This window comes from Phaethon lepturus, unplaced genomic scaffold (assembly GCF_000687285.1).
Source record: "Phaethon lepturus isolate BGI_N335 unplaced genomic scaffold, ASM68728v1 scaffold7591, whole genome shotgun sequence".
Taxonomy (NCBI): Eukaryota; Metazoa; Chordata; class Aves; order Phaethontiformes; family Phaethontidae; genus Phaethon; species Phaethon lepturus.
In genome coordinates, this window is record NW_010518482.1 from 146,311 (window position 1) to 172,077 (window position 25,767).

At 42.8% G+C, this 25,767-nt stretch overlaps 1 protein-coding gene across 1 annotated transcript in view; it reads left to right on the forward strand.

The window, feature by feature from the left end:
* LOC104628233 (multiple epidermal growth factor-like domains protein 11) overlaps positions 1–25,767 on the forward strand; it is a gene marked incomplete at its 5' end in the record, with an annotated part of 188,795 nt that overhangs the window by 144,781 nt on the left and 18,247 nt on the right. The window contains 6 exons of the mRNA XM_010296747.1: positions 190–310; positions 1,930–2,093; positions 2,479–2,581; positions 16,158–16,304; positions 19,261–19,395; positions 23,640–23,768. Coding sequence (XP_010295049.1) covers positions 190–310; positions 1,930–2,093; positions 2,479–2,581; positions 16,158–16,304; positions 19,261–19,395; positions 23,640–23,768 — 799 coding nt within the window. The remainder of the gene's footprint in view (positions 1–189; positions 311–1,929; positions 2,094–2,478; positions 2,582–16,157; positions 16,305–19,260; positions 19,396–23,639; positions 23,769–25,767) is intronic.

The window sequence follows — 25,767 nt, forward strand, 5'->3', positions numbered from 1 at the left end:
TTGTCCCTTTCCTCCAAGTCAATCAAAGAACTAATTGCATCATAATCATGGGAAGCAGCGGTGACTGCTCAAGTGCTGAAGACTCAGCAATCAACTCATAACACTCTGTTCACTGTTTCGAAAGAGAAAGCCTCCCTGTGCAGAGATGGGAATTTCCTGCGATTCAGATTTCTTTTTTTTGGTTTGCAGGGAGATGACTGCACCATTACCTGCATGGCAGGAACCTACGGAACCAATTGCTCATCAGTTTGTAATTGCAAAAATGATGGTGCATGTTCCCCTGTGGATGGTCTGTGCTATTGCAAAGAAGGTAAACAAAATTCAGATTGAACAACCGTCTTCAATTTGGCATCAACGCATCTCCCCTTTTAAAGTGGCACAGCTGTGCAGTCAGTAACTCCACTATTTTCTTAGGCCTGTCAGCAATTCAACAGGCTGCCCAAGTATCAAAACTCAACAGGAGCTTGACTGTATGTTTTGTCTCTGCCCTGACCAGGGGCCAGATTTAACTGCCCTGCTGCAAGAACAGGTCACAGAACGAAGCGTGCTGGCAGAGCCACAGCTCCTCGCCAGAGGAAATGCAAAGCAATTCCCAGACTCTTGGGTTTTTTTTCTCTATCGCTCTGCTGCCCCATTTCTCCAGGACTCAAAAGCCCCTGTTCTCCCCTCCATCCCTAGAGCAGCACAGCTGGGCAAGGGAGCAGAGGCAGCCTCCTGCCTCTCTTTTCTTCAGCCCGTTGCCCTGGGCTGTGCCCGGCCGTGGTTATCCTCATCAGACCTGACCCTGACCCTGACCTGCAGACTGCCTGCCTGTCTTGACCTTGGACTGGTCTGGTTCCCATAGGCTTTCCTGGTGATCTGGGCTCCTCGCCGATCCCAGCTGCCTACCCTCCGCTTGGGGACTGTGGGGTGGGCCCTGGCTGTCTGCCCTTGCTGCCATTCTCAGCTCCCCATCCTCCCTGAACCCTGACACTGTGACACCCCAGCCATGTGCAGGTATCCTCTGTCTCCTGAGCCCGCATGGAGTTGCAGGATGTGGTTGTCTTTTATCTGGGGAACAAGAACTCTTGCCTGCTCTCGAGTCTCTCTGCAAGACTAACTTCTTTTCGTCGCACACGTATGTCCATAATTCCCTTATGTGCTTCGTAGTGACCATAACCCGTGTATCCAGCAATCACTTGAGGAATCTTGTACTGCTCCACAACACAGTGTCTCTTATGTTCCCTGTGTGGCAGTGCCTTCCCCGAGAATACCAACATGAGCTATGCCTGTATGGCATCCATAAGCCCTAAAACAGAAGTGAGGCAAATAACGATAAAATCTGCCATTTCAAACATGAATTAATGGATCACTGTAGAACCCCATTTAATGAGGGTGTATAAACCATGAGTTACTGCTCAACTCCATTACATACAGCTGCAGTGTAATGAAAGCCATTGTGCGGCTGGTAGTTAAGATTGGAGCCTTAATGGTTAGAAATGATGGCTTTGGTCTTTTTCTGGGTGTAATAGCTTCTTTATACTAAAGAGCATTCTCAAAAAAATGAGGTGAGAAACAGGCAGCATCAAATGGCAAGTTCCTTGCATTCTCGCCGATCAGCAGGTCTCCAGCCTGCCACCAGTACTGCACTCGCTCTTGCTGCCCAAGCAGGTCCCAGAGGGGCATCCGACACCTTAACCTGGCAAACAGCCAACAGAGCGATACCTAGATCGCCCTTCTGTAGGTGTGGATGCTGGTAGATGAAGTTGGGAGGTCATAATCAAAGGGTAAGTCTTTGACCCCAAGATAGTCTTAATACACACCAAGATCGGGAGGAAACTGGTCCTAGAATCAAAGAGCATCAGCTTGCAAGCTGCCTTTCTTGCTGTGTCTACCTTGCTTTTTTCATGAAAACATCCCAAATGCTGTTTCTCTCATATGTTTCTTTAGGGTGGCAAGGAGTGGACTGCTCGATTCCATGTTCAAGTGGAAGTTGGGGTCTTAACTGCAACCAGACATGTTATTGCGCAAACGGAGCGGCCTGCAGGCCGGCTGACGGCTTTTGTCTCTGCTCACCCGGGTGGCAAGGGGAGTACTGTGACCAGCCGTGTCCTGTAAGTACAGCTGGCAAAGTCTTGCATCCCCTTTAAAACCATAGTCCACATACCTCTTCTAAATGTACAGTAGGTCAGTATCTCATTTAGTCTATGGATATCTGAAGGAAATCATGTGTAAATAACAGATTGGGGTTCTAGCAGTCAAGTAGATGTATTATACTTGGCATTATGTCTTCTCAGAGCTATTGCCCTGTTATCTGCATTTTCTTGAACATCATTTTTTAAATCTACATAGAAATGTTAGGCACTGAGTTGTTTCTATCTTCTCTGTATATTAATTTAAAAAATGCGACTCAACATTGAGGGACATGATAGATGATTTTGCACATTTTAGAACAAAAAACTGATTACTGAGAGACTTCTTTGTTTATATTTTTGGAAGGATGGAACATATGGTCTTAATTGCAGTGAACATTGTGACTGTAGCCACGCAGATGGGTGTGATCCTGTCACCGGTTACTGCTGCTGTCTTGCAGGCTGGACAGGTAAAATTATCAATTGCCTTTGTAAACCTTGGGGGTTTTGTTGGTTTGGGGTTTTGGTGGGTTGTTTTGCTTTGCTATTGCATCAGTTATAGCACTGGACTTGCGACTGCAAACTTTTAAATAATGGATTGAGACAAGATCAGCTGAACTTAGCCATATTTAAATCACTCATGATGGTGACATTAATTGACATTCATTAAATTTGTATTCAGATTAGTTGAAGATGGCTCTGAACCTGGAGCCAGATGTTAGCCTTCTGTAAAAAGAATCCTCAGGAGGGATGCAGATCGTCTGGAAGTCCTGCAGAGCTCTTCTCCTTGAACAGCCCTTTCCACGGGGGTGCTGGTGTGGCAGGGTGAATGCTGGGACCGTCCTACCTGGGGATGCAGATGGGTGTTTTTGGAATGCTAAGAGTCATTACAGCTGCTCCATCATACAAAACCCAGATTTGACACAAAACGTTGTCTTTATGCGTTTCTCCGTGCTTCTTGTCACATGGAAGGGTAGTTATGGAGAGCAGATTAATGCTGGTTTGACAAAGAGTTCTTGTGATTACACAGAGCCAGAGAGGAATATTCAGTGAAGTCGGAGAGTCCAGGCCAGAGAGCTCAGTACAATCAGACCTGCACTTGACTCCATACCGATTTGTCTCTTTGCCAGCTTTTGACAGCTAACTTAACAGCAGCAGGGGGCAAGTTATTGACCCAACCAGTATTTCACACTTAGCTGCCTAAAATAGTGGTTAATCTCCCTCAGCTCTCTGGGGGAAATCCTAGAGGGAAGTTTAGAAGTTTATTTCCTAGAGGGAAATAAACTTATATTCTTGCCCATAACTGCAGAACCACCAGTGGCACTGAGAAACAAAATGCATTTATATTAACAGCAATTAATTTGGAAAATTTAATTGTTTTACAAACAAGTACGAATTGGAAGAATGTATGAAGCAAGGCAGGCTGATCAGGCAGCTAACCTTTGGGATACCGTCACCCTACCCCTTCATTTATGCCTTAAAGCAATGCACGCCTTCTATTTCTGATGGAGAGAACATCACCACAGCAGCTCAGCTCCTAGGAACATGAAGCAAAAGCAATGAAATTATACCTAGAACATGCAATGGAAAAAATCTTTTAGGAATTAAATAAAATGCAAAAATCGGAAGTTCTATACACTGCTTACAACAAAGCTACTTTCAAAGATACTGGGCACGCAGCCCTGGAAAGGACGTTTTTCCCACAAGAAAATCCATTTTATAAGCTCACTAGTATCGCGTTCTCCAGCTTGCATTCTTCACTCACTGGACTGCATTCATCTTTCTTTGAGCCTCTTTACCATCAATGTATCCATCTACCAGGCTTTACTCTACTGTGCATTATTGATGATCATCAGAGAAACAGCTGGTAGGCTTTGCTGTAGTCATTGGGAGTTTCTTCAAGGGAGAAAATGGTATTTAAAAGTACAGTAAATTAAAGAGATCTATTTACACACACTTACTCCAAAAGTTTATTACACATCTTTCTGGATGTATCATTCCAGAGGAAGCTGCAGAAAATGTACTTTGCAGACAATGCAGACTAAAGGTGTGGCGGCTTTTTCTCAAAGGTATTTGCAACAAATACTTTATACTTTCTCTGGTGCACATCTGTAAATATACATCAAATGCAGACACTAATTACTCCAAGGAAAGGTAAGAATAATTTCTGTGATATCCTTCCTTTTTTAATTTCCATATTGGGCAAGATAAATGTATTTTAACTTGCAGTGGACCTACTGCAAACTAAGCACTTGATTCTTCAATGTGCCTCTGCAGTTCTGGACCTTCTTCAGGATCACATTTCGGGGAGGAAAATATCACGTTAGCATTCGAGAACTGGTTGGGGTTGAGATGCTGACAGGGCCATGTAAGGTGTGCACTGGAAATGTTGATAGACGGAACCAACATGTGTTTTGTCAATTCTACTTCCAATATTTTTTCCACTTGGCTTAGCACCAGACACGAGGATAAATTCTGCTCATACTAGTTTGAAAGTATGTAATTTAAGAAACTCTTCAGCTAGATAATTATATTTTCATATTAAGGACTATGGCATCAGTGAAACATTAATCTTATTTGTAGTTGTTGTGAACGGGGCCATGATGTGTATTGCAGTGCATTTTATAAATATGATGTGATAAATAATTCAGGCTTAAATTTTTGCTTTCTGAATTTGGTACTAATTAGGCATGGCCTGAAAAAGATCAGAAAAGTGCAGGATCATGGAACATCTGAAGTTTTTCCTGCCCACTCATACCAGACAGAGAATTCACGTGGCTTTCTGATCCTAATAGCCACAAAACTTCATCTAAACCAGCATATTCTGTATGTTCATCCCACACGCGGGACTCCCTCTTGATGTCAGTGTTCTATGTAAAGATCAAGAGGAAGATTGAACCCATTTTCTTTAAAGTCGTTTTCAAGACGTTACTGATATAAACCTTCAGAGACTGATAGATGGTAGGAGCACGGAGGAAGACTAGGAAAAGAAGAAAAAAGGCATGTAAAGAGTAGCATACAATGTAAGTTAACGGCAGCCTACCATCCTTTTATTACGTTATGACTGCCACCCATCGAGACTATTATTCAGGACAATGCCTTTCCGTGTGTACCAGCTGGGGAAAGGTAATTTTCAAGAGCTGAGCGTACCTGGCAGAGGGGAAGATGATGAAGAGGTTCCCGTATATCAACCCAGAGATCACGAAGCTGTGCAAACCAGCTGTATGCAGAAACGAGCACGCTGGCAAGAAGCCGCTCAGAGACCTGCATGCACAGTTTCCATTAAGTTCAGTGGGGAATCGCACATGTGCAGCCAAAGGCAGCAGTTAGATCAGATCTAGAGATGATTGTGCCCTGTTGTTGTTGCCGAAAGTTACCCAAGCGGGTGCACAGGCCCGTTGTATCACAAATGGCTTTGTAGATAGCATGGCAAGTATAACGTGTACGTAGAAGACCAAAACCGCATTGGCGAAAGGCTCTCATGTGGTACAAGCAAAGTGCAGCTTCTTCAAATGTGGGCCGGAATCGGATCTGTCACCCGTTGACGCAATGCGGAGCTGAATTCTCCTCCGCACGAAGGAAATGCCAGATGCAACAGCAATAAGGGCTCAGCCTCGCGCCGAGCGGAGATCTCCAGCTTGCACCGTGCCGCGCCCACGTAACCGCACTTACAGAAATGGTACCCTGGAAAGCAAAAGAAGACGCGTTCGTATCTGTTGCTAGCTTAAAAAGGAAAAGTGGAGCCCCCGGCAGGACCAAGTCTTGACTGCTTAGACTGATTGTCTTCTAAGGATTAATAAGGGTCTCTCTTACTCCAGATCTGCCTTGTGTTTTAGATGGGTATCACTTCTGTGCTTGCAGCTCTGCGTGTGTATGTGTGCACACAGGTACCGTAAGGGTCCCAACATACTAGTCATTTGTGGAAGAGGTGTTATTTTGTGTACATTCAGGTTAGAATGAAACTGCTTGAAAACGGAGTGCTTCGGTGCTAATTGCGTTTGGTTAATTCGGGATCTTGCACACAGTGAATCCGCACAGAATGGAAGCGCGGAAGAGCTGCATGGTGGAGCATTTCCTGGACGTCCTTTGCAAACAAACAGGTCCTAGAGAAGCAGGCATCAGTCCCACCTCGTCCAGATGCAGCCTTCTCTCCTGGATGCTCAGTGACAGCGATAAGGTCATAAATTTCAATTAGGCACCTCTTTCTTAATAAATAACCTGAAAGCGGACTGGCTGCCCTGGTAGCCTTGCTGCGTGGGTCAGACGGAGGGAGAACATGGGGAGGCAACGTTCCTCCGTTAGCTGTAATACTGCGGCTCCGGAAATCACAGCTCCAGCTCAGCTACCTGGGTTTTGCAAGCTGAAGTGCAAACCCCATCAGCTCGGTCCCATCTCCTAACGGGGGCTGCCGGCAGCACGTTTTGTGCCAGAAATGGCTTCCTCACAGATACCGACTAGCAATTACTACAACCCTCAATAATTAAATTGGTCGTAGCTGCTGGCCTGTCCGCTAGTTTCTGGAGGTGCTCCCTTTGTGCTTGGCCTGAGCCAGGCTAGCAGGGCTCTCTGGGAAGCCAAACGCAGCCCTTGCTCGTCCTGTCTCTAAGACCCGTTTCCACAGTCAGACATCCCGCTCGCCAACAGATTACAGAAAGGAAAGGCTGATACTCACAGCAAGCTCATTTCCTCCCTGTAACGAGTCAATGTGCTCCAAGTTAATTGTGGCAGTGTGTATTTTGTTAACCTTTCCGATATTACAGTGGGATTAAATAGGAAGCGATCTGCAGGGGGATATGTTCCATTCCTGTAAATGCTAAGGTCAGTTCAGATCCTCTTTATCTGAATTCTTTTAATCTGAGATGCTGTCTTATCTGAATCTTGGTTCTGTCTCTCTTTTTTGTATCGCGCTCGGGTTTTTATAGAACGCCGCCGTCGCGATGCTATCATCTCAGTTATCCGCTGAACTAGTTTATTCAGTAGCTTTTCTGAATATCCGAACCCAAAGCTTATTCAGTAGATTTTAACATCCTAAAATGGGGGGGGGGGGAATAGGATGGTACTGAAGATGTAGGATGAAAAATATAAAAGTGTGCATCCCATAGCTAGTTATAAAAGAACCCCTCACAGATTTTCCTTAATTAATCAGGATGGCAAATGCAGCTCTGAAAATGATGTATGCTGGAAAGGAAGAGACATCTTGTTATTGCACTGGTACCTTTCACCGTCAGGCTTCATTCATGTCTCATAAGAGCAGCCTCCCTCTTTGCCATTACACACGGGAAATCAAAATATGTATTCCACTGTCCTTTACAACCTCAATAACTTCCATACGTTGCCAGCAACATAAACGCTAATTGTCTCTTATCATGTGCAGAAATACTGTACGGTAGCTGTGGTAGTCTCGCGTTGTAGGGATTTCCACGTGTGATTGTGTAAGCCAGCTCATGGGGTCGGGAAACGCCGGCCGCTCACAGATGAGGTGAGCTTTGAGGAATGAGACCTGGCGTCCGTGAGAATTTGCAGGCTGCGAGTGACATCTGCACTGTCACTCAGACGAGGAAACATGTTTCTTCCCTCCTGTGGACACATTAATTCAGTAAAACTGAAGCCTGTTACTCAAGGGAAGTCCTTTTTGAATTGTAAAGCAACAGTGACCAATGTGACGGTGAGCTCTAAGGTATTTTTAACTTCACTTTTTCTGAGTTCTTTGCAAAAAGGTGGTGTATCTTTCAAGGAAAAAAAAACCAGCTTTCCATTTAGCTTCCCATAAAATGCATTTTGTTTGTATTAATATGACTTTTCTTCCATTGCAGCAGTATCCAGTTCATGACCTTAGGCCAGATCCTATCCTCAGCTGTGCCAGGTTGAAGCCAAAATAATTCTGTCATCATTAATAGATCAACTCCTAGAGCATACTGATATAATTGGTAGCTGACGTTTCCATGCATCTTTAATACCAGAAAAAAAAATCGAGGACTTGTTTTGGGCACCTACAGGTTTTTAGCTGAAGAGATCCACAGTATTTTAGAATTCATAATGTTGTAGGTTGGCCTTTTTTTTAAATCAGACTGGTTTGTATGCTCGTGATTTCTAATACAAAGCCTAAAATATCAGAATGGAGCAACAGTAAGTTGCTATTAAACATGCATTTTCTAGATGTCTAATCCCATTATCTAAACCATATTTTGCACTTATCACTTTCGGCAGTCTTATCCCAGATTTTTAAGTTAATAATTTATTTCTGTGATTATTCTGTATCTTTCCATTAGCTTTAAACAGACAGAAAAACTAGTCATTTTTAGAGTCAGTCTAAAATGGTGCATTTTAGCCTCTCTTCTGGCCTCTGCCTTTCAAATGTGAAAATCTTTTCCATATGAAAAGGTATGCTTATTCTCTGGATTCGAGAAGTGCCCTTTAGTCTATGAATGTAACATAAGCTTATTAGAAATTAGCTTTAATTTTTCATTGACTTAATTTCAAGTGAGTTGATAAGATTTTAATGTCAGGCTGTGCTTAAAAATTCTCTCTTTGACAGGAACCTTTAAGTATGGTTCCTGCTGGTCTAGGGCTAATTTTCAAAAATATGAATTACGAAGTTACATCAAAGACTTCATTGATGTCCTGGCATTAATTATATCTGCGCATTCCTTGCCAGATACATAGGGGGCTCCAGATTCTCATCTAAGTGAGGTTTAGTTGTGTTTGTCCTGCGCCAGATTTAGTATATATTTCACCTTTCATGAAATCAGTTGGATTTTTGCCACTCATTCAGTGGGAGCTGGATCAGACCCTTAGACTATAATTAGAATCTGCAGTAAGCCCACTGCTAAACTTAAGCATGCATGCAAATGATTGCAGTATTAGTCTTATAAACAGAGAAGAGAAACGAGTTCATTTATCTTTGTACTTATTTTGGGGTGTCTTTTCACTTCTTGAGGGACAGCTTTCAAATTTATGTGAAAAGATATAGCTTGGATGGCATCCTGGATTATGCTAATTTAATGGGTTCTAAAAAAATTAATCTTGATGCTAGAGATCTTCGACCGTTTTCCATTTTAATACGGAGGCATTCTATATATAAGTTTGTTTGTGTGTACAATTTGCTCACCTATAAATAAAGTGGGTGAGAAGCGGTGAAAAATTATTTGTGAACATTTCAGCAGACTAAATACTGGATGCTGGCATGCTGTGTGAAAGAAGAAAAAGGAAAGATCATCCAACAAACAGCCAGCAAGCTACAGCATTGTGTATATATGTTATTGGTGAAAGTGTTTGCAGTGACAAACGGTGTAAACATCTTCCTTCCCATCCCACACGAAGGCGAAGAGGTTGAATTTCAGTCAGCGCTGTTGGCAGGGAAGGCTTGCACGCCTGCGGTTGTACAACAGCTCTCGCTACGCTGCGCTCTTAGCTCATGGCTTAGCTCGGGGGCTGGAACGTTTAAACGCCAGGAAGGCAATGTATTTCTTCCCACTTACGAGTTCCTGCCTTACCTGCTGATGGTCTGCTTGGATCTTTCCCAGGTTTCTCCTCCTCCCTGGCCTGAAGCCATGTCCAGAGTTTGAGAAACGGTGGGAAGGAAGCGTCCTGCAGGTGGAGGAGGACTGCATAGGACTTGACTCCTTTTAGTACTGTTTTCTTCCAGATCTGCCCTTTCTGCTGGTGTCAACTTTTCTTCCTGCAGTAGTGCGCCCTGGAGAATATCCTGTAGCAAAAGGAACCAGATGATCCTTAATTTTAGCAAACATTTTGACTTACTCAATTTCTTGTGAGGTAGGTCTCTTGCCTCAAAAGCTTTTATTGCATAAATTCCCTGAGTTGGATGATTCATATATGGAGTTTTCTCTAGATAATTAAAAATAGGGGTACGATTAGTGCTCCACAGAGGTGCATTAGGCTGTAAGTATATTACTTTCAGAAAAACACTTACATTAATGGGTGCATAAATCGCCCATGCAATGGTGAGAGAAGAGACAATTTAGAATTTTTCACTGGCTGCAGGGAAAGGCTTATTCTTCATTATTTAGGACCAGATCATGGAGGTTTCATTTAGACTGATGAGCTATTACACCCAGGATTCGCCCCTCTGAAGCCCACTGGTGAACAGTGCTTAGCAAGGTAAGCAAGGGCTCCGCCATATCAACGTGCAAAAAAATTCCGAGTTAGAAAAGCCTTTTGAGAACACCACAAAAGTTCATAGATAATGAGAATGTGGCTGCTGTTATCTCTGTTGAATAGTTTCACTATATAAAAACAAAAATAACTTATTTGCAGACTGGATGAGCCGCCATCAATTCTTAATGTTTCCATTTAATTTTATGAGAGATCCCTTTATGTTTTCTTCTATCCGCTGCCTTACCCAAGCAGATTTTCTCGGTCTTCAGCATGCTTAAAAGCTGAGCTGTCACAAATTGTGCTGTGGTGTTTCTGACTGGATCTGAGTCAAATACTTCAGGGTTTGCCGCAGGTAGGAATAAATATGAAGATGCAAAAAGTGATAGAAAAGCATTACGTATTCTTTAAGAACTCTTGTTCGTGTCCTGTCATAGCACCTCCTGAACAGCTGATCCAGAGCTAATCGGACAGTTCTTTCTTATGTTCTTATTGAATTTTCTTTTACCTTTCATAGACTGAAGCAGCAAAATATTCACTGCTTACTTAGGAAAGCACGCTGATCTAATCTCAAATACAAAGCTGATTTAAATTGAATTTATAGGCAAAACATAAGTGTAGCCGCAAGAAGAGTACCGGGGAAAGAGAAGAGAGTAAGGTTAAAGAAAACGTGGACGTAGGATTATAGAAATCATTATCGGAAATAAATGTACAAATTAGGAGGCCGAGGCAAGACTTCCAGGTGCCCTCAGTGGACTCTGGCTCTGACCTTGGCACGACCTGGGAACGGCTCCAGGGCTGACGGCTGGGTGGGAGATGGGCTACAGCCGCCAAAGGCGTCGCTGCGCGTGCCGCAGCCCGGCGCGATGGAGACCAGAGCGGTGGTATCGCACGAAGGAGCAGCCCATTCCAGCCATCGCATGCAGCGATACAGTCCCATAGCTCCTTTCAGTACGACCAAGTGCTTGCTGGCTCTCTTTCTACCATTACTTATCTAAAATAGCCTTGCAGCTGTAATCATGAGGCTATTTTCTGCTCCGGCAGCGGTGTTGCTACCGTTGTGGTTTTGCCGCTATCTACTGTGTCAACAGGTAGACAACCACCGTTAAGAATTGGTAGTGCCGGAGACAAAAGCTACCAGGTATTCCAGATCACAGCCAAGCGTGAATCACCAAACTTCAGGCCTCCACTGTACTGCCTGCATAAATCCACTGCCTATTTATGCATAAAAAGCAGTTCTTTCCAAAGCTATTCAAATGCCAGAAATGAGAGATTATTATGACTTCATGTCATGTTGAAAGACAGGTGGAGGAGAGCACAATGTTTGTGTTGGATTCAAATGTCTGCTGAAATCATTCCTGTCACTGCTAATTGATGTTGCATCTGTCTTTAGATTGTGACTATTGGGGAAAAAAAAAAAAAGCTGAAGATCTTATTCAGAGAAATAATTACAGTTGTACACTGGTAGATATAAAATTAAAGTACAGGGGGGGAAGGGAGCTGCATCCTATAATTTATCAAATTCCTACATCCCTGCAAAATAATTAGATGCTGGCCAGCATGCCGGCCCTGCTGCAGAGGCTACTGTCAAGGGGATAGCGGTGGTCAAAAATAGGCCACTGGTTCTCATTTATTCCATCCGTTTTTGCTCTTCTGTTGTGTTTGGAGTATTAGTTTCCAACTATCAAGAGGCAAGGCAGAAAAACAATGGCAGGCTTTATTAAGAGCTAGAGACGTAATCCCCAAGCACCAGTGAAATTGCACAAGTAAGCTGGAGAGGGAAAAAAGGGAATTCTACTTATGTCTGGCTTTCGGGAATTTCACCCTCCAAAGTCCTTCAGTGCGATATAGTTACAGGCAGTATTAAATCTGCGTTACTTTGACAAACTTTCATTGAAACAATTGAAGATTACTAATGGAAGCAGTATATGAAGTAGCTCTTCAGTAGATGCCTTACATCCCAGTTGCATGGCTTGTTTTTTGGTTTTTTCCTTTTTCTTTTTCTTGCTCCTTTTCATGATGGTTGTGTGGACATTAGCTGAATCCATCGCACCGATTTGTAAATTTTAATACAAAGAACCAACTTAATCTAGTAAAAATTGACACTGCTCCATGTAAGCCAGACACAAACTTATATCGAGTCACCAGGGACACACTCCTCTAGCCCCTAGGCAGCAGAACTGGACCCTAAGTGTGATATACATTATTACCGTATGACGTATGTGACTTGACGAGTTTCCGCCAGTCAGTGCTCTTGCCGGACACCCTTCCTCCTCCACCCGCCTTCCTTTATCAAAATACCATCTTCAGCTCTGCACTGGAAGATCCCCGCGGAGCCCGGCGCTTCACCCGCGGGAAGTCTGTGCTGGAGATACGCCAGATACTGCCGCGGTCCCAGACAGCAGCCGCTTTGCCACTTGGTAGTGAACTATGCTGGAAGGGCGCTTAAGGAGAAAGAGCTTGGAACAGCTCTCTCGTGTAGCTGTCCCTTAAAAGAGTGCAGTCATGACTGCTCTGGTGGGTCAAGTTCATTCCGGATGGGGTTTTTCACAGCACGAACGGCAATTCAGGTGCTTAGTACTGTTTTTCCTACCCGCGTGCAAAGGAGGACGGCGTGGGGAGGGGGAGTGAAGCCACTCCTGGGACAGTCAGCTAAATTCCATGTGCAGAGCAGCCCAAAGGCCGGCAGTGGGAATCTTACTGGAAAGCAGACGGTGTCTGCAGAAATCCAGTACCCCGAATCCACTCCGGGACGTGGAGGTGTTGTGGCTGCTGTTTCACAGGCTGAACTGAAAGGCACAGCGCGTCGGCTCTTACCTTGGCGCTGGCTTACTGCATGAGAGTGCAAGCGTCCTTCGCCCAAGCACAGTGGATAACTATAATTTCCTGTAAGTTATGTGAATTTCATTTACAATTCACCCCCAGAACGTTGTTTAAGAAAGTCTTGGAAGTGTAATTTCGTACTAGTTCTGCAATTGTGAACCACAGCCTCAGGCAGGAAGATAATTTCCTGGTAGGTAGGCAATAGAGCTTATGTGGAGGACTGCTTCCTGCAGCTTCAGGGACTTCTTCTGATAGTTGTCTCTCCATTTGCTGCATCGTGCTTGGGAAACAAGGGATTTGTTCATAAAGTAGGAATCTGTGGTTGTAACATGAGATGATACAGAGATGTGTCCGGTACATGACACAGAGATGTGTCAACTTCAGCATTTTTTGTATTTCTGGAAATTGAAGACTAATTGCTTATCAGAAATGTTCAGCAGCAGGCTCCTAAGTAAATATTAAAGCTTTACGTTAAAGAAGTTTGCTGCTTCACTGACTCCAGCTGTAAAGTAGCTGGGAGGGATGGACTCCCCCTTCGTATGCTGTCAAGTTAGGGAATTGTAAAATTAAGGTGCTTTTTTTAGCACAAGTCCATAAGACATGCATGTCCAGATGCAATTTTAACTTCTCATTTACATTTGCAATTCAATGTGTGTAGGAGCCTCCAAAAATGAAGTCTTCCATGAGGATTAACTTAGAGTAATATAAAGTAATGAAAATTGATTGCGGCACCTTCTCGGTTGTCTTCTGAAAATTTATAAATAAATACCTGCTGTAACGGGTATCAGTGTCTTCTAGAAGGTTTCCTTTTCCCCCCTTTACATTTCATTACAACAATCGGCTTCACAATGACTCATTGCCTTCGTTAGGAGCGGGAAGACATCCCTCATTATTCATTACTAAAAGAAGGACTTTGCTGCTGCAAAGAGCAGCCATGGCATTCTAATTCAGCTACCTTTCAAGAGAAAGGAGTCAATGTCATTCTTCCCCAAACTTTGCCAAAAGAGACAAGAAATAATGCTGTTTAATTGTCTCCATTTATAAATAGCCCATTCACAATGAGAGAATTGTCTTTTTAACGCTGCAGTCGGGAGGAAAAGATACACTTTTTTCCACGTTCGTGTCTGAATTTCATTTCTGGGAGCTCGCGCTCAAGACTCTCAAAACTATAAATGATCATGTATACGTATGTATAAAAATGAAATGCATTTATTTACTATTTATTGTATGAATTTTAACTTACAGAGAACTGTAGATGCACAAATGCACACACAAAGCATTTACCGTTTAAGTAATCCAAGGATATATTTGATTTCAAAGGAAGTAGGGAAGACTGTATTAAAATAATGGTTTTTCTTGATTTTACTAATACAAATGTTCCTCGTCTCTTTTTGCATTCGTTTGTTTCAGATTTATTTAGTTAGATATTAAGGGATTGAGCTTGTATTTTGTTTTTACTCTACTTTAATGTGATTCTTTTAAGCTCTACAGCATGGACTATGCCTCTTTATAAATAAAGCTATGATCATGTGTTACTAGAAACCCCATTTCAAACCGTACTTTTGCCAGCCTTGGTTAAGATTTTCTAGGAAGGGACATTATAATTGTGTGATTAATCTTCAGAAAAGGGAAGTTTTGCCTCTGCAGTATTTCTTACTGTATTAACTTCAGAGATTTATAAAACCGGCTTGAAACTGCACCGTAAGTGTGTTTATAATGACTTTTAGCTGATTTAATAATCCTCAAAGTTTGGTGACTGTACAGATCACGGCTTCACAAATACAGTCCATTACCTGTAGCATCCAGATGAAGTTATCAGAGGTGGAGGAAATTACTTGGGATTGTATTTCTCCTTAGCGATGCACTAATCCAACCTCCGGCTGAGGCGGGGGCTCTCACAGCCCTGGTCTGCATTTATCCCATCACGCAGTGGGGACATGTGCATGGACGATAAAGAACATCTTCATGTTGAAAGTCTAGCTGGGGCATGTGTACACCGTCACGTCTTGGTGGCACAGTTGTAAGGCACCTGGTGTGGAGACGTCGTTAGGAAAATTTTCAAGCCAGCCTGTGATTAATTTTTTCTGTTGTCCTCGGTATCTACAGCGTGCTGTTAATGCCACTCCCTGCAGCTGGCAGTGCTGGGTGTCTCTCCTAGTTCATGATCCTGCAAACCTTTTTCAATCCAAGGAGCTCCTGATCATGCAAATAGCTCTGCTAACTGCAGGTATTGGTACTGTCTTATCCCAGTGGAGTAAGAGCCTCTCGGACAAGTAAGGCTTTGCGGGATCAAATCCTTAGATTACATTTATACGCGACAAGCCATGGCACAAGGCTGTTTTTAAAAGTCACCAGTTAAAACAAAAGGAGTTGAAACAATGCCAGAAGCCTCATGTTAAGCTTTCTGGCTGTGTGCTTCTTTCAGTGTTTCCAAGCTTTGCTTTTCATAATGATAAATATCAAACAACAACCCTGGGAATCACTGGGAGCTGGATTGGCAGGTCTCAGTCTCCATTTAACATGCAAATGATCAGCCTGTGCCCACATATGGCCACTTGCTAGATCAGAACTCGGTTCATTAACACAGAACTCGGAGAGCTCTGGGTGGATGTGGGGTACGCACGTAATGACCCAGAGCACAGTGCTTTAAGCCAGGGAGTGAACAACACACAGCATAGAACTGAATTTACACATGTTCAGGAATGCAAATACCGGGCATGTTTTTCCAGAACCCTGATTTTTCCTTTTTTTCGTCTTCCATTTCACAACAGTTAAGTAATCAGGCTTCAATCAACTGCATAGTTCCAGACCAGCTTTTTGAGATATTTCGTGACTTTAAAGCGATTCCCGACCTTCATCTCCCAGAAGACATGCAGAGTTTCTTTAATGGTGCTAAGGACTGTCAGGAGCCCGCTAACACCTACAGAATTCACCTCTTTGGCATTTTCTTAATTTTCACTTTATTAAGCAGATAAAAGGATAGCTATTTCCTTTCCAGGCTCCCTTGTTTGCTCTGTGATGTGCTGCGAGGTATCAGTCCAGCCAAACATTTCTTTGATCAACGAGCAGCGTAAGCTGTGTGAAACCTAACGTGTGCCTTTACATCTTTAGGCATCCACTGTGACAATATATGCACCCAGGGCCGCTGGGGACCAAACTGCTCCATCTCCTGTAACTGTGAGAACGGGGGATCCTGCTCCCCAGAGGATGGGACCTGTGACTGTGCACCAGGATACAGAGGACCTTTGTGCCAGAGAAGTAAGATTTTCCATAGATGTGGTAGCAGAAGCAAAGCAGGTAGAAATGTTCATTTTATGATACCAGAGACATGGGTTTCTGCGCTGCTTTAGTTCATGACTTCCTAAGGGCAAAAGTTAGCCTAAAAAATCCTTCTTGATCAAGAAGTCAAGACTCTACTGCATTGAGTCATGCCTTATTTTTTCTTCTTCTGGCCTTCCACAGCATCTGGAGGTCACAGGTGACCTGAAAGAAGGAGCAACAGCTTTACATACCAAACTTGGCAGGATCTGGGCAAAGACAGATTTACAGTTAAGTGGTAGTAAACTATAGGGTATCTATTAAATAGTCACTTATGACCCATCACATAATGACAAGAGGGTGAGTGTTGGCTATCAAAATAACAAGACAATGTTTTCTTATATGCCAGAAAAAAAACCACAGCAGCCTGAAATAGCTCCTGTCTGATGGTCTGCTGCTACATACTAAAATCATAACATCATAGAATAGTTTGGGTTGGAGGGGCCTTTAAAAGGTCGTCTAGTTCAACCCCCCTGCCATGAGCAGGGACATCCCCAACCAGAGCAGGGTGCTCAGAGCCCCGTCCAACCTGACCTGGGATGTTCTCAGGGATGGGGCATCCACCACCTCTCTGGGCAACCTGGGCCAGGGGTTCACCACCCTCATCGTGAAAAATTTCTTCCTTGTATCTAGCCTAAATCTACCCTCTTTTGGTTTAAAACCATCACCCCTTGTCCTATTGCTACGGGCCCTGCTAAAACGTGCCAAGGAGATAACAATTCTCTCATTTGCTTTGTCTGGGAAGCTGCACTTGTCCCTTAGGGACCCTTATTCACGGATCCAGACCACATGTAACCTTCTCCTTGTGTAAACAAGAAATGGATTTGTCTTTTCTGCAGCAGCTCTTCTTCTTCCTGTAAGACATTCTCATGCCCAGTTCATATATCCCCTGTGATTTCACCAGTTACACTTGACACTGGAACGCACTCATCTCTAAAAATAATTTGTAGCTGACAGTTTTTATTTAATGTCATTATAACAATGACCTCTAGCACTGTTATAGTTAACGGCCTATAAGCATTTCCATTACAAACCCCACTTTCCAGGTGCTTCAGCATATCTATATAGCTGTAAAACCACTCTCCAAGGCTAAAATGTGGCGTTCAGAGCTTCAGGGAATTGGGGAAGAAATCGTTTTACAAATTTGAAACCCTAAAAGTGCTAAACTTCCAGAAGTTAATAGTTTCTGACCTTTCTGAGATGAAAAATTAAAAAAGCCTAGTTTTATCAGGTGATGGCGTGTAGGCTACAAGAGGCAAACATGTCCCCAGCTCGCGACTCCAGTCATCGGGCTGCTCCCTGAGGACATTTGCTGGGGACCTAACGGGGAGCAATTTGCCTCCCCGGCAGGGTGACAGCAGAGGGGCTCTGTGGGTGCTTCTGCTATTGCCTCGTGCCGCTGAAATGCCTCTCTTGAATATACAGCCAGGGAACTCAGCTTGTGCCCACCTCTTCCACAAGCTTCAGGCTCAAGACGACCTTGTGAAGAGGATGCCTCTGCAGCTGAAGGCAGCTTTAGCCTGCTAAGTTTGCGCTCAGAATCGTTCCATTTTTCTCTTGGAAATTCGTTTAGAAAGAGAACCTAACCTGCAAAGGGCAGTACTGAAGATGATACTCAGCCAGCTGCTTCTGCCTGTGTAATCAGGATTACATGAGACGCCGGGGTGGTTTACTGCTCTTAGGCCCACAGAAATGTCTCCAGGAATGATCCAGGCTGTTTTATAGCGAGTGCATCATCAACAAACCTGTCAGCTAAGTTCCAGCTGGAAATCTGCAGCAGTGTAAGAACCTGACACTCTCTGTGAACGTACGGATCAAGAGAAAAAAATCTCATTCAGTGAAAAAATAGAACGGACATGATATAGTAACCCCTGAGCCAGAACTATATAACAGAGAATCGCAGGAGTAAAAAGAAAAACACATAAAGTCATTTTTACAGTTACTTACTGCAATTTAACATTTCTTTGTGCTTATCTATCGCAGTGAATGTTTGGACAGTGGATGATTTTTCATTCTACATGTGCTTAGGAGCAACAATACTCATTTTATATCAGAGATACTGAGCCTTAATCTTGGCACTACACCTTATGTACAAAATTCTATAATAATTTCAATCCAGGTTTTAAGCCAATTAAGCATACCGTTCATGACAAGTTTACTCAGCTATCTGGTGTGATTACCGATGCAAATGAGGTGATTTTGTACGCTGTTACCACAATTACCATTTTTAGATTCTGTTCATCACTGATGGATGCTGCTCCTGCAATAACAGGTATAAGCTGACTATTGTCCCAGCTGAACACAGGTATTGTGCCTAATATGTTTAGAAATCAGCTATTGACATAGTTGTTTAGATGTAAAATATTGGCGGTTTCCTAACACACCTTCTCCGATTTCTTAGCTCTGTTTCCAAAGGAAATGGCATTCCGAGTTTCTGTTGTCCGTACGTGTGTGCGAGTGTTTCTCTTCCTACCTATCTTAAAAGCTTTGGAATATGTGTTATTAACCACATCTGCCAGTGGGCTATGAGGTGTAGAACGTCTTAAACGCCCGTGTTTTGTAAAAGAGTTTGGCTGGAGCAGGCTAAAGAGACTCAAATTAGTGTCTTGAGAGGGGGAGGCTGCTGAGGGAGCTGTGCCGGCTTATTAAATAGCCAAGGACTTACATGAGGTAGGATGGGGTGAATGTTTGAACCACAGGAGCAGTTTTGCTCAGAGCCTGCACTTTATTAGACATGCAATAATCCAACAGCCCTCATAATTCCAGCTGTTCCCGAAATTGTGGTTTTATAAATTAAGAAATACTGATTTCAGATTAAGACAGAGAGAGAATTCTCACGCTCTCGGCAATGAGAAATCTTCTGAAAACCTGTGAGGGCTTCTTGTTTTGTCTGCAGTTTGTCCCGCCGGCCTCTACGGACACCACTGCAGCCAGCCGTGCCCGCAGTGTGCGCACAGCAGCGGGCCGTGCCACCACGTGTCAGGACACTGCGACTGCTTGCCTGGCTTCTCGGGCGCTCTCTGCAACCAAGGTACCGAGCCCGAGACCCCAAATGCCACCTCCTCTCCTGTGTCTGTGTCTGTGACTCTGCAGCGAGGCCGATCACAAGGTTCCTGCCCTTTTTCCTTGTTTCAGCCGTTTAGATCACAAGAAATTCTTTACTTCAGAGGGAAAATGCAAATAGGTACTTGGTCGCCCTTTTGTAAATGCGATGTGCTCCTGCTTTCATAAATAAAACAGGTCTGCTGCTCTGTATTGAAATGGATTTGCTGTAAATGCATCAGCCTTCCAATGGTTTCATTTTCCTTTCTGCTAAGCCTCTCATGCCCGAAACGTCGACGGCACCTTCATGCCCTCTTTTAAAGGTACTAGTTAGGGTAAAAGCCAGCTCAGCTGCACAAGCCCAAACACCCAGTTACTGTGTGGAACCTTATTTACACTCTCTAGGACGTGACTGGGAATGGCTAAAATCGTGTGCACCCGAACACAAGTGCAGGAGACAGAAAAATTTGCAGTGAGGCAGGGAAAGCGAGTTAATTTTCACAAGTGAAGAGTAACTTCAACTCCCCCTAATGTCCGTCACCCTTCTGTACCTTTGAACGTTACTCCACTTTTAGCCATAGGTTTCATTTTCTGTTTTGTCCTAAAAGTGCCGTCAAAATCGTTACGTTATTCTGCAGGGTCTCAGTTACTGCATACTGCTGTGGATATTTCTACATACAGATTTAAAAGCGATTATTTGTAATGGCTACTGCCCTTGTGAAGTCACCATCCCTGTGAAAATTGAACTGACACTTTTTAATGACCTGCTTTTCAGTAAGTCAGAAATTGCAGGCAGCGCTTATGCGAAATCATTAAACGTATATTAAGTATAAGCGTGTTTTCTTTTTCCTGTGCTGTATTGTCAACTAAACATTATACCAATTAATTTATTAAAATGAACATATTTCGGTGAATGTGTCCATTTTATGTGAAAAATTAGCCAGATTTCAACACGTAAGCAGGGCTAATTATCCTCTTAAGAAAACTATTTCATTTTTGCTCAGATGTCCAGCACTTCTGGTTTTACTTTGAAATGTTGATCTATCCAGCAAATTAATTTTAAAATATTCATGTCCTAATTAAAATCAATTTATGTTGCAGTTTGTCATAATGAGTTAGCATGTAACTTTATTTTGTAGAAAGAAAAATGCTAATTAATGTTTTCCATTAGAAAAACGTGAAACAAAGATTTCACTCTTGAATTTCCATTTCCTTGTGCCCTCTCTTTTCTGGCAGCGGGAACATTCTTCCGTCAGCAGCACGTGCATGCGAGGAGCTGTGTACCCTCTGGAATTGTACGGGTTGACATGGTTGTGCTAAGGATTCTGAGCAGCAAACAACTAAGCAGCTGTTTTATGAATATCTTTCACAATCATGTAGCAAGATAGATTGATAACAACTTGTTATCGCTGCTAGAACACACCTGACATCCCACAGGGAATTTCGGAGTTCCACTTCAGAGCTTTTATAGCTAATTAACATCGCTATCTGCATTGCACAATCAGCTTGCTCCCGAAGGAAGCGGTATTAGTCTTTACAGCTTTGTTTAAAAACGTTTCAGACATTTGAAAAAGTGCTTGTATTTGGATCTCGCATCTTTACGAGATAGACACTGTGTCAATCCACAACCAGGTTACTTACTTTAATGAGAACCACCATCCCGGCAGGATCGGTTTTGCAATCCTTCCGTGCTGACATTCAGGAGGGCATCACACTATTTCACTGCGACGAGCAGTGCCCACACGGTGGGAAGCCCTCTGCTAGCTCTCACAGTGTGGAACCGAAGCATTTCTTTTATAAAGTATGACCTGTTGCCTTTGTCAGCATCACAAATCTTTTCCTGATTCGTAAGTATTCCATGTTGCAGTGCAAATCCGTTCCTATTTTAAGCCAGTCTTTTAAGAACTATTTTTTTGTACGTATAAAAGAATCCGGCCTTCATTTAAGTGATGTTATCCATCTCCGTCTTAAAGATGCAATAAAAATATTCCATTGAATTGGAACTGAATAATGGTGTAGCATGTATGAGAACCTAGGCTGATGGATCATCTTAGTTTTTACTCTTTCTGTGACATGAGGGCTTTTCTTTCCTTCTCGCTCTTTCTCTTCGTGTCTGTGTATTGTTCTTTTCATTGTGTCTGTATATTGTGTTTAGTTTTATCTTTTTTCAGGTAGAGAACTATTCTGTTTAGCACATAATTTGAAAGCCAAAACCAGCTTTATCCACTCTTACAGATAAGCCCATAGTATATAGAAATGCATGCAGAAAACAATAGTATGGTTTCTGCCATAGTAAGAGTAGAGAGTGGCATATTGTATAAAAGCAAATGAATCACAGCTCAGGATTTCAATCTCTGGCTGATTCACAGTCAGGATAGATTGAGGTCACCGGCAGAGACTACATATGAGAAAGCGAGAGTGGCTGAAGTGGTAAAACAGTTGCATAATTCAGGGAATTGCCTTAATCACTTTTTTGACATCACTATTATTTACCAGGATACAAGTCCAGTTCCATTTGTAACATTCTTTGCAAAGATGGACTGTATGTTTTATCTTGTTTTGAAAATACATCTGTTTTTGTCAGGGAACACAGCCAATAAGAGCACAGAAATTAAACATTTCATTCATTACTGAGCAGAGCTTTCCATCAACTTTAACGTTAAAGATTTCCAATAATTTGGTGGGAGGTTGAAGATCTACGTGTCTATTAGTTTTATGTCACTGTGCTTTGGCTGTTATAAGATCACCCTGGAAAAAATTTAGAGTTTCTTTCCTTCCAACTTCAGGAGTAAGCTAGGTAGACACACAGGAATAGACGCTGACTTTGTTAGGATGCAACACATCAATTTAACAACTCTCAGTCAAACATCTACATAATCCTCGGAAACCACATTTGCGACCTAATTGAACACTTCCTGCAGCAAGGGGTACCGGAGAGGAATAGGGGGATGGATGCCAAAAGAGAAGCATGACATTTCAGCAGTTGGGTATGTGCTTTATTTGTGGGAGCAGTCTTCTGCCAGACTTAACGGTTAAAATACTTATGGAAGTGGCAGTCTTGCTCCTGGTTTACCAAGTTTGCATGACTTGACTCTGTGGGATACTGGGAGCCTGCCTCCCACCAACATTGCTGAAAACTGGCCTCCAGCAAAGCCCGGTGTATGTAGTAGCAAAGGCACCTTCCTCTCTCCCCGCTCTTTGGTCCGGAAGGAATGAGGACAGTGATGAGGTAGGTACTCTAGCACACCCAATATGGCAGCGCTGCGTGGTGCATGATGCGTTTTGTGGTGCTAGTGGGATAGCAAGTCCTTTCCCCAAAGGACTACAGCTCTTTCAGCCTCTTCTTGCAAGCTTATCTGCCATCAGCCATTTCAAGGGCACTGGCCTCCTAGTACAATACCCATGGCTAGCGTGTCAGGCCGTCATACCGGCTGGTCAGGTTTGCAGCTTTTGATCCATTATGACTGTCTTTATCAGTTGTACAACACGAGGGAGTTAGGTTCTAGTGACTGACCTGAAAGTAAGAGTCCCCATTGCTCTTCATCTTCTTGAGACTTCTCCACTAGGCTGATACTTAGCCTAAAATGTTCCTTTCCTACTTTTGTGGTTCTTATCGTTGAGGCTGTAATCCTCTGAGCCAGTGCAGAACCCTATTTCAGGGTTTGCACCAAAGGACACACTTGACCAACTCCCCAGCTCAATCCCTTCCAGACACTTACTTGTGTTTGCTACTACTTTTTGAATTCTCCTCAACTTTACTTGTTCTCTTCCTCTCCCAGTAACCCCTCCATTTCCTCTTGTCCTATCGCTCAATCCCTTCCAGACACTTACTTGTGTTTGCTACTACTTTTTGAATTCTCCTCAACTTTACTTGTTCTCTTCCTCTCCCAGTAACCCCTCTTCTCTGTTTTGTCTCTCCTCTTTTCATCCTTCTGCAATGCCCTTCAATAACTGTAATCTTCTAACTATGTTAGATTAATTTTCCAGCAGAAATATGGATTTTTGAGATTACTTTTTCCTGTTGTCTTTATGCCTGGGATGTAAGCAAACAAAATGGACTTGAACACTTTCTGCCTTTTCCTTCTTTCCGGAAGACTTTTGCTCATTTGGCTTCAGCAAAGAAAAATGCTGCAGTTCGTTACTTTTTTATCTCTAATTGCTAAATGTTAAGCCCTATGACTTCCTCATATTCATTAGGAAGAGCCTTCAGTAAACTGCCTTATATCTTCACAGTCTGTCCCAGCGGAAAATACGGGAAGAACTGTGCCGAGGCCTGTCAGTGCACCGAGAACGGGACGTGCAATCCTATTGATGGATCGTGTCAGTGTTTTCCAGGCTGGATAGGGACAGACTGCTCTCAGAGTAAGCAAAGTGTTATTTTTCCATCTCCACTTTAAAATAACATATTTTCCTGTTTAGTGTTTTCTGAAAGTTAAAGGCAGATTCTGGGGAAATCCCTGAAGTATTACAGCAGCCAGTGCCTTACTCTCTTTATAGCTTATTTCTTTTAATTACTCTAAGTTAGCTTTGGCTTGAATTAGTTTCTGCATTTGGAATTTGCAGAAGCCGTTACTAGCTTCTCTTACAGGAAAGGGAGGTCACAAGCCCTTTTCAGAAAAGAAAGCTCCATGCTCTCTTTTAATTTCTAGGTGGATTCCCTTTTATTTATTTTTTGAAATCATTTTCTTTCAGCTATTACATTAGAAATGATTAACCAGTAAATGTTTTCATGTTCCAAGCCCCCAGAATTGAAAAATTAGGCAGCTGAAATATTTCTATTAAATGTAATTTAATTGTAAAAGTCAATGTGGGCTTGGAGGGATGGAGGATTTCTTCTTGAAAATTGCCCAGGTGGAAGATTGGCATTTGCTGATCCCAAAGTGTCATTTCCTGAGAGCATCCCTTAATTGAAGATAGATCACAGAGGGAAGCAATATCCTATCATTCAGAAATGTTACTTCATATTCAGGATACAACTAGCATATTAGACAGCATTCCAGAGTAAAATATATTAAACTTCAAGTGATAAAGTAGGAATCGGATAAAAACAGACAGCTGTAATTTTGTGTGTCTTCCACAGGCAGAATATTGCTGTCACTCAAAAACAGAAAAAAAAAAAAAAGACAGAAAGCTCCACAGACTCCTCATTATATTTAGCCATGTAATTGGGAAATGACTTCGTTTCTGTTAACCTTGAAAAAAGATGTTTTTTCTTACAGAGCAAGGCAGGTCAGTTCAGCAGCAACCATTTCCAGTTTAGCAGACAGAAGGACCTGGTGACAGCTACTTCGTATTTTGGATGAACGAAGTGGGAACCTGTTTCCTCAGTTACCTTCTTGTAAAGAAGGTGTAAACCTCCCAAGGTGAACCTGGCCCCACACCAGGCTCCTGCCGGAACCTGGCTTGGCACACCCAAGCCCGGTGCGGAGTTACTTCGGTCAGACCTCCCTCCGCACCAGTTAACCTGGAATGACCGAGAGACGGGGCTGCAGAGGAGATGATTTCAGCTCCAACTCCAGAGCCAGTTCTGGAGACTTTAACAGACCCCGCAGCTCTGGCTTGCAAAGGCATTGCAAATGTATTTCTGGTTGCTTATAGCACGAATACCTTAGGCCAAATCCTGTTCGGCTTTACATTGTGTGAGTTCAGTGACCTTTTGTTTGATTTATGTCACGGCAGGGGTTTTTTTGCTGTTCATTCTGGCTTTAGAGGTGTCTGTCATATGCCAGAAACTCGCATTTATCGTCAGAACTGGAGCCAATGGCATACGTGGAAATAGGCACGGTTTCTGTACTTTCAGGTTTCCTGGGAACCATGCCTTATTAATTCATGTCTTTAATAGGAAGCAATGGAAAGTGCTTTTTAAAGCAAAAATATAGTTGTTATATTGAAGGGTTATCATAATTCTAGATCTTCTAGTCTGGCACTAATAACTGTAACTTACTGCATTCATTTTTGGAGGGAGGCTTAAAATAACTTTTGAAAATGTATTAATATTGTACTTGTTGAAATATATAATAGACCTGGAGATTTTAATTTAATATTAGCCCCATCAACAAAAGCAATCTGATTTGGTGGATGGGAATTCATACTGTAAGAAGTTTTCTTTACATTTTTACGTATCTGAGTAGCACTCTATGCTTCAAATGAATATGGTAATTTTAGTAGTTGATTGCAGAGCAAAAGTAAACCATGAATAGCTGTGCTTTATTATGCAAGAATTCCAGAATATGAAAGAGAAAATTAAATTACCTCCATATCTTAAAACCCTGTATAAATTGCCTTCACAGATAATGCCAGTAAGGCAAGGAGAGTGGCTAGAGCACTTAGAGTGCCGAGGGTTGCTGTTTCAGTGGTTCTC